This window comes from Nilaparvata lugens, chromosome 8, assembly GCF_014356525.2.
Source record: "Nilaparvata lugens isolate BPH chromosome 8, ASM1435652v1, whole genome shotgun sequence".
Lineage (NCBI taxonomy): Eukaryota > Metazoa > Arthropoda > Insecta > Hemiptera > Delphacidae > Nilaparvata > Nilaparvata lugens.
The window spans coordinates 22,990,725-23,006,109 of NC_052511.1; the positions used below are offsets into that span (position 1 = coordinate 22,990,725).

At 33.5% G+C, this 15,385-nt stretch overlaps 1 protein-coding gene across 1 annotated transcript in view; it reads right to left on the reverse strand.

Annotated features, from left to right (window-relative positions):
• Window positions 1-1,510: 1,510 nt before the first annotated feature.
• LOC111058763 (linear gramicidin synthase subunit D-like) overlaps window positions 1,511-15,385 on the reverse strand; it is a 43,914-nt gene continuing 30,039 nt past the window's right edge. Inside the window, exons 15-23 of the mRNA XM_039434280.1 lie at window positions 11,316-11,517; window positions 10,301-10,416; window positions 9,751-9,848; window positions 9,277-9,392; window positions 8,570-8,698; window positions 8,070-8,245; window positions 7,422-7,648; window positions 6,065-6,292; window positions 1,511-1,801 (exon numbers count right to left, since the gene is read on the reverse strand). Of these exons, the coding sequence (XP_039290214.1) occupies window positions 1,688-1,801; window positions 6,065-6,292; window positions 7,422-7,648; window positions 8,070-8,245; window positions 8,570-8,698; window positions 9,277-9,392; window positions 9,751-9,848; window positions 10,301-10,416; window positions 11,316-11,517 (1,406 nt within the window). The 3' untranslated portion in view covers window positions 1,511-1,687. The remainder of the gene's footprint in view (window positions 1,802-6,064; window positions 6,293-7,421; window positions 7,649-8,069; window positions 8,246-8,569; window positions 8,699-9,276; window positions 9,393-9,750; window positions 9,849-10,300; window positions 10,417-11,315; window positions 11,518-15,385) is intronic.

The window sequence follows — 15,385 nt, forward strand, 5'->3', positions numbered from 1 at the left end:
CTTCACTATACAGTAACTATATTACCCATGTACTTCACTATAACTTTGAAAATCTGGTCCGCCATTTTGAATGCAACTTAATTTTCAAATAGGGAGGTGGTCATGCGATACATGACTTCGATACGGAATTTCAAGAAAAAATGAATGGAGGAAACCGCATATCGATATCTCAAACAATTTAGAAGATATTCACATCAACAATCAATACCACTGATGTATTTTTCATTTCTGATTTGCATGGTATTGATTAATAATGTAAATATCACGTCTGTGAAGTTGGCCCGGATGATGTCAGCCCTCTCAATGAAAATGTTATATATCGTTAGTTTAGCGTTAGTTTAGGTTTGTTTTGACAAATTTGTAAAATATAGAAAAGTTTCTAATTGTATCAGTATAAGTTACTACAACATTTTTGTTGAGTTTATTTCAACTACAATACTAATTTTGATATTTTTATATAGAAAATAAATATAATATTACGATTTTCAGTATGTTATATTGTAATACTCCCTTGTAACATCAAGACTGTATCAAGAATTCAATTATTGAGCAGGTAAAATATTTCAATAATTTTTATCTCAACTTCTACAATACTCAAGTCTACACAACAATTTGTGATTCACATAAATCAAAACAAACAATATAATTGAAAATATTTAATGGCCGACACAATCATGTAACATTCAAAAAATGTATCATTCCAATAGAAAAGTAGAAAAACTATGAAAAGTTCTAATGCTATTATTCCATTACAAAATTATTGGTACCTACAAAAAGGAGTACCTACTTTACTTTGGATATAAGACTAATAATGATAATAGATCCTTGGTGGAAATCACAAGTATAGTATTGTTATGAATAATGTGCCAATAGAAATGAAATATTGAGTAGATGTCAAATTACTTCAATTTTGAACACGAAAAAGGCTGCTTGAGGGCAGATACCACTGCATTAGCCACATCTGATGGGTTCAGACTCTCCACACTACTAGAAAAATCAAATTTCTCCATCACCTAAAACCAAATGAAAAGAAAACAAAAATGTACAAAATAATAATAGTTCGGGCGCAAATGTCATTCCGTGGTAATTTTTGAGTAACAGCCGTGGAAGATGTCTTAATTTCTTTGTTAGGTCTAGTATAATAAGGATCTTGATAATCATATGTCGAAATCACAGGCAAGCACCTCGAAAACAAGATGGCCGCCAAGTTTTTTAGGGGTTTGCTATATCGCTTGTATTTCAATAACCGTTTAAGATATTCAACCGTTTCTTAAACAGAAATATTCTAATGATCTTCCTCTACAAACTTTGTTCTATAAAATTTCCCTCTAAAACGCATATTTTTATTCGTTATAACCTTCAAAAGCCCAAAAAACGTTTTTTATTTTTTTTTCAAATTTCTTTCCCTTTTAACTTTTTTTGTGCGAGAAATACAGAGAAATGTTAAATCTATGAGATTTAGCTCGTTTCTTCAGCTTTAAAAACTATATATATATTTATGCGCTGTACGTCAAAAAATGTATCATTCCAATAGAAAAGTAGAAAACTATGAAAAGTTCTAATGCTATTATTCCATGACAAAATTATTGGTACCTACAAAAATGAGTACCTACTTTACTTTGGATATAAGACTAATTATGATAATATAGATCCTTGGTGGACATCACAAGTATAGTATTGTTATGAATTACTTCAATTTTGAACGCGAAAAAGGCTGCTTGAGGGCAGATACCACAGCATTAGCCACATCTGATGGGTTCAGACTCTCCACACTACTAGAAAAATCAAATTTCTCCATCACCTAAAACCAAATGAAAAGAAAACAAAAATGTACAAAATAATAATAGTTCGGGCGCAAATGTCATTCCGTGGTAATTTTTGAGTAACAGCCGTGGAAGATGTCTTAATTTCTTTGTTAGGTCTAGTATAATAAGGATCGTGATAATGATATGTCGAAATCACAGGCAAACACCTCGAAAACAAGATGGCCGCCAAGTTTTTTAGGGGTTTGCTATATCGCTTGTATTTCAATAACCGTTTAAGATATTCAACCGTAACACAATATTCTAATGATCTTCCTCTACAAACTTTGTTCTATAAAATTTCCCTCTAAAACGCATATTTTTATTCGTTATAACCTTCAAAAGCCCAAAAAACGTTTTTTATTTTTTTCAAATTTCTTTCCCTTTTAACTTTTTTTGTGCGAGAAATACAGATAAATGTTAAATCTATGAGATTTAGCTCGTTTCTTCAGCTTTAAAAACTATATATATTTTTGCGCTGTACGTCAACAAATGTGTTATCCTGCGCCCTCCAAAGAAAAAACCCTGCATGATTCCTGGTGCGTTTTTCCATTAACAAGCTGAAACTATAAAATCGATTTTTCATGACTACTTCAAGATAGAGACTTGCAAATAGCATCAATATCTTCGTTAAAATCAATCTATAATATTCGATAAAATCGTCTCATTTAGACCACCTTTTTCGTAATTAATTCAACTTCAAAAACTTGATACATACACTTTTCGGGCACAATATTTCACTTTCCACTCTGCATACAGAGTGTTAACGAACTCCCTACCAATACTCTAGGGCATTGTTCCTGGGTAGAAACATAATTATCTAAATATCATATTTAAATTGTCCGGAAAGTTTTTGTAAAACAATCGGTTTCTGAGTTATTTGAGAAACGAAATTTTAAATGGCCGCCATGTTGTTTTATGAATTTGACCATCATCATGTTTTATGAAATTTCATCATTTTTTTGTAGCTTTGTCCACGGTATATAGAAGAAGACCTTAGGTCTCACGCGCATCTTTGTGCTAAATTTCTGGTGTAGCTGACGTCATTTTATATCCAATCATCTGTCTTTAAGAAATAAGTTTCATAAATTGCCAATAGGTGTTGAAAACCTCGGTTGGTGGCGATGACGCAACCTAGTGGCCAGCCAGCCACTGCGCACACATTTCGTGACCACTACAGTTGATATAAATGATTGTTGATTATAAATGATTGTCTAGTTGATATAAACGATTGTGCAAAGTTTCAATTTCATATGTTCAATCATTATTTAGAAAATAAATAATAAGTGAAAAAATGCAAAATGGCCGCTGTGTGAGTTACTGAAGACTTCCGGAGAATTTAAACATGTTTGTTACCGAGGAACAATGCCCTAGAGTATTGGTAGGGAGTTTGTAAACAGCCTGTAGGTATTCGCAGCAGACATACACTAGAATTATTGGCACAGTGTTGTAGAATATTTCTAAAGCTTTGAAATGACATCTTGCTGAACGCTGTACGTCCATGTTCTACGGCGGGGGCGCCATCGGAAAAAGAGAGAAAAGTACTGTTTGCAGCGGAGAACAATTTTCCACCATAATATGCCAAACCTAAATAATTAAAAATCATTCAACTAATGACTTCTTGGAGGTACAGACTTGGTAAAGGTATCAATCTCTTTTTAATGATGTGTAAAAAGAGAATATATATGATAGCAATCTCAAATAGCCTATTTATCATCATGAAAAATCCATGATGGCGGCCATCACTAAGAGACACTTGTCTTGTATTTTTAATTATAACAAACATTTTTGAGATTGCCATCATAGATATTCTCTCTCTACACATTATCACAAAAAATTAATACCATTTCCAAGTCTGTACCTTCAAGGAGTCATGGGTTACACGGTTTTCTAATTGTTAGGTGTGACATAATGATGGTAAAAGCGTATTTTCCACTGCAAACAGTACTTTTCACTCTTCTTCCGATGATGCTCCAGCCGTAAAATATGGACTTACAGCCTTCAATCAGATGTCATTTTGAAGCTTTGGAAATATTCTACAACATTGCCAATAATTCTAGTGTATGTCTACTGCGAATACAGAGTGGAAAGTGAAATATTGTGCCCATAAATTGTGTATGTATCAAGTTTTTGAATTTAATTAATCACGAAAAAGTGGCCTTAATGAGACGATTCTATAGAATACTGTATTATAGATTGGTTAATTCTAAACACATTGGTTGGATGATTAATTCGATACCGTATCTCTCACAATAACTGAATAGCAAGCGATTTAAAAAATGTCTGTCAATAATGACCGCCAACTTGAATTTTTCAATGATGTCGAATATTTTTGTTGTTTCCATCATCAATATTCTTATTAAGCTTGTTGTAACGAAGAGATTAAGGCTATTTGCAAGTCTATCTTGAAGTGGTCATGAAAGATCGATTTTATAGTTCTAGCTTGTTACCTCATGCGTATGCGGAAATACGCTCCAGAAATCATGCAGGGTTTTCTTTGGAGGGCGCTGGAGAACACATTTGTTGACGTACAGCGCATGAAGATATAGCAAACCCCTAAAAATGTTGGCGGCCATCTTGTTTTCGAGGTGTTTGCCTGTGATTTCGACTTATCATTATCACGATCCTTATCATGCTAGACCTAACGAAGAAATTGAGACATCTTCCACGGCTGTTACTCAAAAATTAACACTGAGTGCCTTTTTCATGACATTTGCGCCCGGACTATGAACTGAAAGAAAAGAATTGCAAAAAAACAAACAGAAAGCCCCAAAATATAACTTTTGCATAAATGTGTATGACATAAAAATGAACGAAAAATGAAAAAGAAAGTCAAAATATAGGTGGCACCATGTAACGGCGTTTTCGGTACTAGGTTAAGCACTGTGTCTTGTGTTAAGCACAAATTAAATCAACACTGGTTTAAAAAGACTGTTGAACAATTTTGGGATGTTATAGTACTATCTAACCACTTGATTGAGAGTTGTTTCATTGTTTAAAACGATAGAAACTTGAGGTTTTTCATTGAGGATGATTATGAAGTTTTGGTATTAGTCGCGTTATTTTACAACTGATTCCAACAAAGAAAGCAGTGTTTTGAGCTAAAGCTGGGGTCAGTCTCGTATATACATTTCAGTAGAACAGACTTTCAAACGGAAAACAATTCAAAAATATTTACTGTGACCATGAGTTCTTGAGACTCTTCAGGATTCGGGTACCGGTAATACATGACGAAGGAATTGTATTGAAAGCTACTTCCAAGTTGTTCAACTTACATACTTAGCATAGATTGGCAAGATTTTATTGTATTTATCAAATTTAACCACTTAGTAATAAACGTTTTGGTTCTCAAGGCATTGGTTTTGTTAGATGACATCACTTAATCACGGTTGAATCTAATAGACGTACTCTTAGCCAGGAGCAAGGTTATTATTTATGAAGATAACATTAAACTATGCAAATGAATATATTTGAAATTATTAATTATTTTACAACGCGATATTTTGCTTTTCTCTTACATGAGGTTATAATTTTTATTTTAGTGAATTTGTTTTAGTAACACTTGAAATACTACAGAGCCTCCTATATACCAATGTAATAGTGTGAATATTAAGTGGGTATTTTTGTAGTTGGTGTTATGTAAATTATATTATTTTTCAGGTTTTTCAACTGGTATGAACTTTGATTTTTACCGTATGTTGAACCCTGCGTTTTTAGTGTGAGCAATTTTCGGGCATTTTTCAAGTACAGTTTCAATTTCATGTCGAAAAAGCCACAGTGTTTGAAAATTGTACGAGCATTGACTTTTTACAGCTTTGTCTTTTCCACTGGAAGTTATGCTCAACGCTCGTGGAGGGGGAATAATTTTCAGTGGAAAGGCCACAGTTCGATTTGAGACAGACGCGCAACAATTAAAAATCATGTAACGGTGCTCGAGCCTCGGTCCTCCTCTGAATGGGTCTGCTGCCCATCCAGAGGGACAAATTGAAAAGTTTTTGGTTATCAGTAATTTTTATGTAGTTAAATAGGAACCAAAATTTAATAGAGTTAGTAGGAGTAGAATTATTGTAAAATTATTTGTGCGTGTGAGCTCAAGCCTAGTGAGTTTTCTTAAATCGAATGTGTGTGTGTTTCTAAAGTAAGTAACGATGGCAGTAAGTTAGTCCACCACCTACGGCGGCCATCTTGTTTGTATGCTCAGGTACGGTATTTAGGAGGTCCTGCCACTACCTTGTATTCTAGGTACATTGATTCCAACTTACAACTTTGCCAGCATCTGATGTGATATTGACAATGCGGCCATTTTTCCTCTCAGCCATGCCTCCAAAAACAGCTGCCAGACAATTGAGCGATCCCTTGCCATCTTGCATCTTGCACCACTTGGCAACGTCGCAGTTCTTCATCACCTGATAATACATGCAGTTGCCATTGTCCACTAGAATTTCTACTGGACCCCAGAGCCTTTCAATAATCCCGACTGCATTTTTCACCTGAAGAAAAATTAAATAGATAAAATAAAATCCTTATGATTTTACTCAAATTCTTTCTATCATTTTGTGATTGTTAGGGGCATATGCTTAATAGAAGTTACAACACATTTCGAATGTAATGTTAAAATTGTCAGTCAATTCAACAAATTATAATAACATTTAATATAACTTGATTTATTCTTGGACTAGCATGAAACCCGTGCTTTTCACTGGGAAAAATTTTATGTAAAATGCAATCTCATCATGTCCACCAAAAAAGTATAATTATTTTTTCTTTTGTTCAAAATTACGTGGATAATCTTTATAGGAGTTGAATATTTCCAGCAGAAAAAATGGGTTTGACATGTCGTCTTGAACCCGCAACCTTTGATTCATGTACCGCGCTCGCTACCAACTAAGCAACTAAGCTACGGAGTCACTTGGAGAAAGCCCTGTTTGGTTGGGCTTTTATAGATTCAACTTTGAATCACAAATTGAATAATTTTTTTAAATATTGAAAATTAGAGTTTATTGATCAATAGCAATAAAAATAAGTCTATGTCCATCCTCGGTAAATTCAAATTATGCAAAATTTGAAGTTGATCAGTTCAGTAGTTCAGAAGTGATGATGCGCCATTCGTGTAATTCCTATTCCGTACTGTTTGAGATGATTATTTCCTTTATTATATTATTAATTACGAGTAATTTAAACTTTGTTTAATCTACTATTGAGCATACTCTCGAAAACATTCTTTGATAGCCTAGCCCTGTTACATTGAATACTTCATCCACTGAATTTTGTTTCAAGAAGATCCGATATAAGAACATTATGTTGTGACTGTTTTTACATTATGGGACATCAATTCAATATGGCCAACTGCTACTGCGCACACTCATAGGGATCCGAGGGAAGAGGATAATGTACACTGTGTATCATATTAATTGCTTACACATCAATTCCACCACATCATCCAGATACACATCATCCTGCACCTAGTAACTGCAATTTAAGATAAAATAGAAAAACTCAGGGATGTTATTACCCAGCAATTAGTGTGATATCAAATTGGCTGGAAAACATTATTCCCATCTCCACACAAATTTTGCACTAAATTGGAAAAAGTTAGTCAAGGAAATTGAAATATCTCACCTCAATTATGCTAGTGACGTCAACCTTCATAGCAAACACTTGAGTAGCTCCAGCCTGCTCAAATTTTTCTTTCAAATTGTTCAATTTATCCAAATTTGTATCAAACATGGCGACCTTTGCATTGCACAGAGCCAGCTTCTCAGCAATGGCGGCTCCAATATCCGAGGAAGCTTCACTCACCAAAACTATCTTACCGCTCAGATCTGTGTCAATCTCTGCACTTGCTCCTACAATAATGATAAAACATGAATTATTATTTATGTGTTATTAGGAATAAACGTTATTTTTAACGTTGGAAATCGCTTGAGAAACATGTTGTTGGTTATCATGGTCCATTTGCAAGTGAATCGAAATCAACTATTAGATTCAATGAAGGTTGAATGAGCCCCATTTAACTATGGTTGAATTTAATTATCATAAATTTATGTCTGTATAATTATACGTAAACGTGGGAGCAAGAGGTAAATGCAGTTGACTTCATGTCTTAAAAAAACTGAGGGAGAGAGAATGAGAGAGCAATCTATCTTGTGATGTGAAGTAATGACAGAATAACTATGACTTGATAATTCAAGCTCAAGCAATCACAGTTTGAGATAAATGATTGAAATCAACTCATATTGTATTAATTTGAATGAATGTTGAGCTCACCTGATTCACTGGGACTATTAGCGGCCACAGGAATGCATCCCAATTGAAGGAGATGGTCAAGGTATTTGTTATAGAGCTCAGCATCGGCTACCGGGTATGTCACCTTTCTCTTTTCAATGGAACAGTTCAGTGTCTCCTTTCTGATTACAGCCAGATTGGTGAAGTAATTTTCATTCCTGCAACAGTAAATTGATTAGAATCAATACGGTACATCATTACATCTTAGTTTATCAGAACTAATCATTATTTAAAATATATTTTGTTAAAACAAGGGATTGAAGTTTGTTCTGAGACACTTGTTAGTATTATTATCATAGCAACTTCTTAGATCAACACAAAATATGGGTTGAAATTCAGAGTAATTAGAATTTATGTTTAAACTTTTTATTTTGCTAAGTTAAACATTCAACAATCAACACAGTAAATGAGGTAAATTTATTTGAATAAGTTTGAATTGAAGTGCAATAGGATGAGATTCCAAATACTTTTGGTTGACTTACTTGACCAGAGATTGAAGTAGATGTGACAGAGGTTTCAAGTCTTCGTTGGCATGCACTAATTTGGCCCAGTCGTTGTAAGGCAGTGATTTCAAATGGTAGCCCCTTCTCTCCATTAGTTTCCACAATTCTCTAGAGAAATGAATACATATTGAGTTGTATTGCTTCCTATTGATGTATCAAAATAATGGCTCCTCAATATTTCAACAGATTATGTTCATTCTTTGCTCTCCTTTGAGTTCATATGAATCACATTAAATCCCAATACACACATACCGTACGTGTGTATTACCGGTACATTTTCAGGAAGCTTGTATGAATTTGAAATCAGAATCATCAGTAATATCTTGAAAATTGCAACTAAAAAAAATCTTGAAAGAGTTACAGACAATGTTCGTTTCATTAGAATTATTGTAATACATTTTACAAATATTTCATTATTGTATCAATTACTGTTTCAACAAATTAATTTCTAGAAGAAAAACATGAAATACCACCTTATTATATCAAAATTCAAAATAATAAGCCAATAATTTAATTCAGATAATTTTATTAAAATTGAGAAAACATGAAAAAGTTAAAAGAACACATAATTTGGTCAAATCAAATTACTACAGAATACGTACAAATTCTCCTGTCATAAACTTTTTAATTGATATTTCCCTATGGAGAACACAATAGAATAAAGAGAGAGAAATCAGTTTGCTTACTCGCATGGAAGCTGGTCTTCATTCACAAAATGGTAGATTTTTCCAATTGAGTTATTCAGATCCAAAAACAACTCCACAAACATTTCTTGCACAAAATCAATTGGCGTCATTTCAATCTGAAATTGGAAAACAAAAATGAACATACGGTTTTCTATATATTACAGACGGTATTGTATACACGTTTATTGGAATATAGATTAAGGATGTTTCTACTAGATGTTCATTTACTAGGAAACATTATTATGTTGTAATGTGAGATAAAGAAGTTTCAAAGAAACTTGATAAAGAGCAGAAAGTTCCAGACTGAAAAAAACAGAACAAACTCATAAAGGAAAAGAGAAAAATCACAAAATATTTCTATCAAGCTTAGTTTTTACAGTGTAGATACAAATCCACCGGACTGTTCTGAATTGTGAGTAAAATTTCCATCTTTATTGAAATGGTCCTTTTCCAATTAATTTTGAGCATACATACCTTCCATTTAATGTCAGGCACTGTTTCAGTTCTGATGACACCCTGGATCATGTACAGAGTGAAATCTGACGGATTGCAACTGGCTCTTTTAGTACTGCCTCATAGATTGCCAAATCTGCAAAATGCACATTCCATTTTGAAATAAATCCGAAAATATAACATTGAAAAACGAAACTATTCTAGAACTCAATCTTTACTATATTTTTTATTTTTAAATAATCAAGTCTAAGGTCAAGTGAATGATGTAGATGGATCAGTCACGAGAGAAGCTCAGCTGCCATTATACCGCTGCAAACCTGCAATTTCAAGCATTTTCTAGTAACTGAAGTGATACACAAAAATTACAATTATAATTTAGTGATTCGATGATACAATCATACTAAATTATCATGTAAAATGATAATCTCAAAATTTGAAACTATAAATATATAATTAATAAAGAAGCAGATTCGGGTATAAGCTTGGTGTGTCTTTAGGGAAGTTTTATGACAGAAATAGAATGATACAAAATGCTACATGATGAGAAAAGGATGAACAAAGTTATTTAGTGCTAACCTGTAAACAACACATGGCAATCCAGATTGAGCAGAGCGCAACACAAGTTGCTCGGCCAGCCATTTAGTTTGGTCGTAACCACTTTGACCGTTGGCAAATACTGCATTTGAGCTGAAAAATTGAAAATGTTATGTGAACAAAAATTGGAAGAGTTGAAAAACCAAATAACTTTGCATAAACTAACTAACATAAAGCACAAAAAATGTAAAAGTTCAAAATTGAAATATGAAGAGTGAAAATAACATTGAAGAAGTCAAAAATAAAACAAAATCTAATTGATATTAAATAATAATGACTGTTTACCAAGTCAATAACATTGAATAGAGATTCATAAATTACAAAGGGCATATTGAGCTAACATTTCAAGTTGTAATGGAGTGTTGGGCGCTAAGCTAAGCCTGTTGCTCTGTTCCAGTCATCAACTATGTGATTTGTAATGGTAATGGATTTGTAATTTATTTAATGATAAATGAACGAATATTATTATGTACTAGCAGATAACCCGTGCTCCGCAAGGGCAAAGGTCTATTTTAAAACTTTACAAACTGAAAACTGTACGTAATGAAATCTTGGAAAATAGGCCTTTAACCATTCTCAGTTAATAAATTAAGAATCTTTATGCAAAATTTCAAGCTTATCAGTTCAGTAGATCAGACGTGATGATGCGTCAAACATAATTTTCCTATACCATACCTGTATAAGCCAGTTCTTTCCTTTATTATTGTATAGATTACAAGAATAACATTTCCAAAATTGGTAAAATTGGATAAATGTGGATAGATTTCACAGCAGGCACTTCTTATACATTACAATTCAAATAAAATAAATGCTAACAAGAAATTGGATAATCAAATAATTTTTAGAAAGTATTCATCTATTTCAAATGAAGTAGTTGAAAAAGACTCGGAGAGGGTGAGGATTGAAGATGGTGATAGAAATGAGGTAGAAGTGGAAAAGTATTCAGGATAATATAAATTATGGTGGTTCTATTAAATATTATTCATACAAACCTTATGTAATGTATGGGCTTGACTTTGGTGTGGAGAGCAAACTGTATGATATTTTTGGTGGCCTTCACATTATCCTTGTAGAGCGAGTGAAAAGGAAATATCAGATTGACCTTAGCTGACGCATGAATTATAAAGTCGATTTCTGGTGCAAGGGAATTGTAGGCATCATCTGAGAGGCCCAGATTCAGTAGAGATACGTCACCTGGTGAGATAAAAGCCTATATTTAATACAATTGTAATGATTAACTAAATGTGATTACTGAAGTAATCTTACTGAATAAAACTAAATAATCTTATTATTTGTTACATTGCAAACTGACGCTACATTCTGGTCTTGGAAATACCATTGAGTTATAATATACTTTAGGATACGCATTCCTGTATGTTTATTGTATGAGGATATTTACTTAACATAAGTCATACTACATGTCTTCGTGTATTTGATTAGTACATTAGAGCAAATTACAGTTCATGAGAATTGAAATTGAATTAGGGAATGATTCATGGGTACCTCTACTTCATCAATTTGACTAGTATAAAATACTCTTACTTTCAAAGTAGCTGCATTAATTTTATTAGTACGTTAGAGTAAAACACAGTTAATGTGAAATGAATGAGGAGATGATTCTTCATATAAATTTTACAATAATAAATCTTACAAAAAACTTCTACTTGCTATAGAGACATATAAAGAGTGTTTACGAACTGCCTAGCAATACTGTAGGGCATTGCTCCTCGGTAAGAAACATATCTAAATATCATATTTAAATTGTCCGGAAGTCTTCAGTTACTCACACAGCGGCCATTTTGCTTTTTTCACTTATTATTTTTTTCAAAATAATGGTTGAACATACGAAATTGGCGCAGGATTCTACCATTATTAGTTCCGGAGCTACAAATTTTCAAAAAGGGGTATTTTTAAGGGAGTTTCAAAATTATGCAAACCTACCACTTCTACCCTATACAGCTTGGATACGGTATTTTTCTAGTATACCTAGATAAAAAACCACACATCACGTGAAGTAACAATTCTGAACAGGATTCCTTAGGATTTTTCGAATTTAGTAGTGAGGGAAGGGGAATACTCTCAAAAATAGAAAATCATGTCCTACAGCCAAAATACAAATACTTGATTATAACCTACTAAACCTAAACTTTACCTACTAAATTCCTAAGGAATCCTGTTCAGAATTGTTATTTCACGTGATGTGTGGTTTTTTATCTATACTAGAAAAATATCCAAGTTGTATAGGGTAGAAGTGGTAGGTTTGCATAATTTTGAAAACCCCTTAAAAAATACCCATTTTTTCAAAATTTGTAGCTCTGGAACCAAAAATGGTAGAATCCTGCGCGACCACTCAATTTATTGGAAATTTTATTATCAATTTTTTAGAGAATGATTTTTCTACAAAAACTCGAAGTTTTCGAGATGAAATGGAAAAATTGAAAAAAGTTCAAAATTTTAGGGGTTTTTGGGGGTTTTGGGGGTGAAGCTGCCCCTGGAGTGTCAGCAAATTTTCAGATTCGAATTCAGCGCCCCAAAATACATCATATAGAACCGTCGAGAAAAATTCATTCGGTGCTGTTTCCTGAAAAACGACCATTTGACTGGACTAAGAGAAAATGGTAGCATCAGAGACTGCACGGATTCTCCCTAAACAAAACAAGAGAAAAATCCGTGACTCAACAAAAAAAAATAAGGCCTGCAACTGAGTCTACAAGTATGAAACTGACAGAAAAGAAAAACAAGCCACCACCAGTCATATTAAGCAATGTTCAAGAATAATCTAAAATTAAAGAGGCATCGAATTAGAAAAATCTCAAATTCAGTGCCAACTGATAAACAACAACCAGCTAAAATTGAATGTTGAAACTGAACAAGAATACAGAGATTTAACAAAAATGTTGAATGAAGCTAATATGAATGGCACACGTATGAAAACAAACAAACTCTCCAATTCGTGTCATGGCTAAAGAGCTTCATCCATCATGCGATCCAGAGGATATAAAGAACGATCTTCTAAGCAGAGGCTTTCAAATAATCAGTGCTGACAACAAAATGAAAAAAGTGAAGGATGGAAAAGAACACATTATCAGACTTCCAATGTTCACGTTAACAGTCGAGAATACTGAAGATACAAAACATATATGAAATAAAACATATTTGCTATATGAAAGTGAAAATTGAATCAATTGCAAGCAATAAAATGATTCCGCAGTGTAAACGTTGTCAGCGGTTTGGTCATACTCAGGCATACTGTCAACATGAACTTGTGTGTGTGAAGTGTGCTGGAAAACACACTGACCTATTTCATGTACCAAGGCTAAAGAAACCCCAGCCAAATGTTTCAATTGTGCTGAGGCACACCCAGCTAACTACAGAGGCTGTCTCATCGCTGAAGAATTTCAGAGAAGAAGAACTGGAAAAGACAACATAGTGAAAAGAAGTAGCGAAGTACCTCATACAACCCAACAGAGAAACTTCACTTCAAAAAAGTACACTAGGAAAATATTCTATTCCCAAAACCCACTCCAAGCCTACAACAGGAGTCAACCAAAACAACAATCAGTTGATGTTAATGAGGTTTTGCAGGAAATTTTAAACGACTTTTAGACGACTTGACAGCTTGGAAGAAGGGAAGAGTAAGAGTATCGAGAAGGAAACTAGAATATTAATATTGCAAGCCAACAAGAAATTAGGATTGGTACATGGAATGTCAATGGAATAAATAATATCAATAATAACAGAAAACAAGAAATAGAAATATTTCTAAAGACACGAAATGTAGATGTTTGCCTCATCTCTGAAACCCATTCAACTGAGTAGACTCACTTCAAAATCAATGGATATAATGTTTACGAAACTATTCATCCTCAAAATCAAGCAAGAGGTGGAAATGCTGTAATAGTGAAGGAGAGTATTAAACACTATGAAGACTTCAGTATTCAAAGTTATGAAATATAGCTAACTGTAGTTGGAATAGAGTCAATCAACCAGAAAATACTTGTTGGAGCTGCTACAATTTAAATAAAAATGATTATACAAATATTCTTCTTCAGCTTGGAGATAGATTCATAGTGGGTGGAGATTTTAATGCCAAGCATAAGGATTGAGGTTCAAGACTAACAACTACCAAAGGAAAAGAACTCAAGGGAGGCTACCCAGGAGCTGGGCTGCGAATTCCATTCAACAGGGACTCCTACTTATTGGCCAACAGATTTGAATAAAACTTAATGTCTTCTAGATTTCTTCATAACAAAGATAATATCCAGTAATTTTATTGACATTGAAGAGAGCTTTGACCTGGATTCTGATATTTCAGCTGTAGTTCTCACACAGTGAACAAATAAAGCTCGGGACACATATAACCTCACCGAGCCCGTGCCGAGGTACGGCCGAGCTACGTCCGCGACACGGTGATGATGGTAGGAGAACACACATAATATCCGTGCGACAGCCGAGCGGCAGCAGTGTCTCAGTTCTGTAGTGCTGTAGTCTGATTTCTGAATGTGTTAAACTATTGTTAATAGAATAACACTATTAAAGCTTGTTACATCCGATTTAAATTTTTCAATTTTAAACTAAATACCTGTAGACGATGAGAATCATAGTGCTGGTATATATTTCGGTGCATAACAATACACAATCAGTCATGTATCGGTAATATATATCAGCAATAAAATTGTTATCTTCTGCCTTATGTGTCTAAACGTAATTAGTTTTAAATTTAAAATTTAAGACACAGTCACGGGTTTATTCTTTTATACTTTTTGTTGTTTATTTTATTATTTATTAAAATTTGTAGATCTGGAGAATGAAATCAACTTGAATATTCCACTTAGAACAGCTGAGCAGTTAGATGAAGCAGCAGAAAATTTCATGTGGCAAATCCAGAAATCAGCCTGGAAATAAAACATCAGACAATACACCAGGAAAACAAAAAGAAGCAATTACCCTCTGGAGATTCGACAACTTGTTTTAGAAAAACGAAGGGCAAGAAGAAGATGGCAACAAACTCGTGATCCTGCTGACAAAAATATCTTGAATAACAAAAGACAACAATTGAGAA